Source organism: Muscardinus avellanarius (assembly GCF_963383645.1).
Source record: "Muscardinus avellanarius genome assembly, chromosome: 1".
Taxonomy (NCBI): Eukaryota; Metazoa; Chordata; class Mammalia; order Rodentia; family Gliridae; genus Muscardinus; species Muscardinus avellanarius.
In genome coordinates, this window is record NC_137786.1 from 225,847,859 (window position 1) to 225,849,798 (window position 1,940).

General features: G+C 44.2%; 1 protein-coding gene across 1 annotated transcript; it reads right to left on the reverse strand.

Moving 5' to 3' along the window:
* Window positions 1–606: 606 nt before the first annotated feature.
* LOC308260380 (olfactory receptor 5AN1-like) lies at window positions 607–1,593 on the reverse strand (the record flags this gene model as incomplete). Its single annotated transcript, XM_080691673.1, has 1 exon — window positions 607–1,593. One exon carries the CDS (start codon window positions 1,591–1,593, stop codon window positions 607–609), a length of 987 nt encoding a protein of 328 aa, XP_080547799.1.
* Between the last annotated feature and the right edge of the window lie 347 nt (window positions 1,594–1,940).

Here is a 1,940-nt window from a genome sequence, read left to right on the forward strand (position 1 = left end):
CCTGTGCCTGGGAGGCTGAGACAGGAGGATCGCATGGGTTCAAAGCCAGCTTCAGCTACTTAGTGAGGCTTTCAGCAACTTAGTGAGACCCTGTTTCCAAATAAAATATTTTAAAAAAAAGGTCTGGTAGTATATCCCAGAGGTAGAAAGCCTCTGGGTTCCACCCCCAGTACCACCAAAAAAAAAAAAAAAAAGGACAAACACAGAATAAACCGTGGTCATCTTTATGTCTTTATCATGTTGCATCAGAATATTTATGAGACAAGATTTCTGGATTCTGAGGTCCTCTCCCAGGATCTCTTCTGGGGGCAGAGTTCTGACTTAAGCAGTCTTTAATCACAGAAGTAAAATATTTCTAAATATTGCTGTTCCATAAAGACCTGTAGATAGAATAATGAATACAACATGAATATCACATGAAAATGATGAGCCTCATGAAATTAAAGAGACTGTTTTTGTGGCATCAGTCACCTGTTGGTCCACATTGACATCGTATTTATCAAACAAAGCATTTATTCAAAGTCAGTGCAGATTTGGTAATTTTCTGGTCATGTGCACATTCTCAGGGTTTCAGGGGATTCTAATAAGATGAAATTGTCAGAAATCTCACAGCTTGTGACTTTTGAAGGTGCCTGCCTTCTTCTGCAATCTCTTCAAGGCATCTTTGATCTCCCTGTTCCTCAGGCTGTAAATCAAGGGGTTCAACATGGGAATCACCACTGTATAGAAGACAGATGCAAACCTGTCAAAGCTGGAGGAGCCGCCAGAGCTGGAACTCAAATAGACAAACATACTTGAAGTGTAGAAGAGAGAAACAGCAGTGAGGTGAGACGCGCAGGTGTTGAATGCCTTGGACCTGCCTGTAGCCGATGTAATCTTCATGATGGACATGACAATATACCCATAGGATATGATGATCATCAGGACATTTGCTATCCCATAAAACATGGCTAATATGGCAGTGAGAACTTGTACAAAGAAAGTATCAGTGCAAGATAATTTTAACAGTTGGGGCATGTCACAGAAAAAATGCCTGATGACATTTGGCCCACAGAAGTGGAGCTGAAGCAAAGAACATATCTGAGATAAAGAACCTGTGAGTCCAGCTGTATAGGTTCCCAGCACCATGCGAGCACAGAGGGATGGTGACATGGTTGATGAGTACAGCAACGGGTTACAGATGGCAGCATAGCGGTCATATGCCATGGCCGTCATGAGACAAGATTCACTCAGTCCCATGGTGGAAAAGAAGAAATACTGAACAATGCATTCCATGAAGCTGATGGTCTGCTGCTCCTGGAAGAAGCTGGAGAGCATCTTGGGGACTGTGCAGGTGACATAGCAAAGATCTATGAAGGACAAATTGCTGAGGAAGAAATACATGGGTGTGTGGAGGTGGGGATCAGTCCTTATTAAAACCAGGAGGGACAGGTTCCAGGCCAGGGCCAACATGTAGATCAGCAGGAATAGAACAAAAAGCACTGGTATGATTCTGGGGAAATCTGAGAATCCCAGGAGGATGAACTGGGTGATGGCTGTGGTGTTTCCTCCCACTGGCACTCCTAATAGCAGAGAGGAGATGTAAGAATGCATAGGTATGCCGGGCGTGGTGGCGCACGCTTGTAATCCCAGTGCTTGGGAGGCTGAGACAGGAGGATCGCACAGGTTTGAAGCCAGCCTCAACTACTTAGTGAGGCTCTCAGCAACTTAGTGAGACCCTGTTTCCAAATAAAAATAGGTCTGGGAGCATAGCCCAGAGGTAGAAAGCCTCTGGGTTCCAACCCCAGTACCACCAAAAAAAAAAAAAATGCGTAGGTACCTTGAGTAAAATTAGAACAGTACCATTTCTCTATGTGCCCACCTTTACCTCCCATGGGTGCTGAAAAGGAGAAATGCTTCTCAGTTCTTTTGTGAGAAGGCCACCTCTTTTCTTCTCAAAT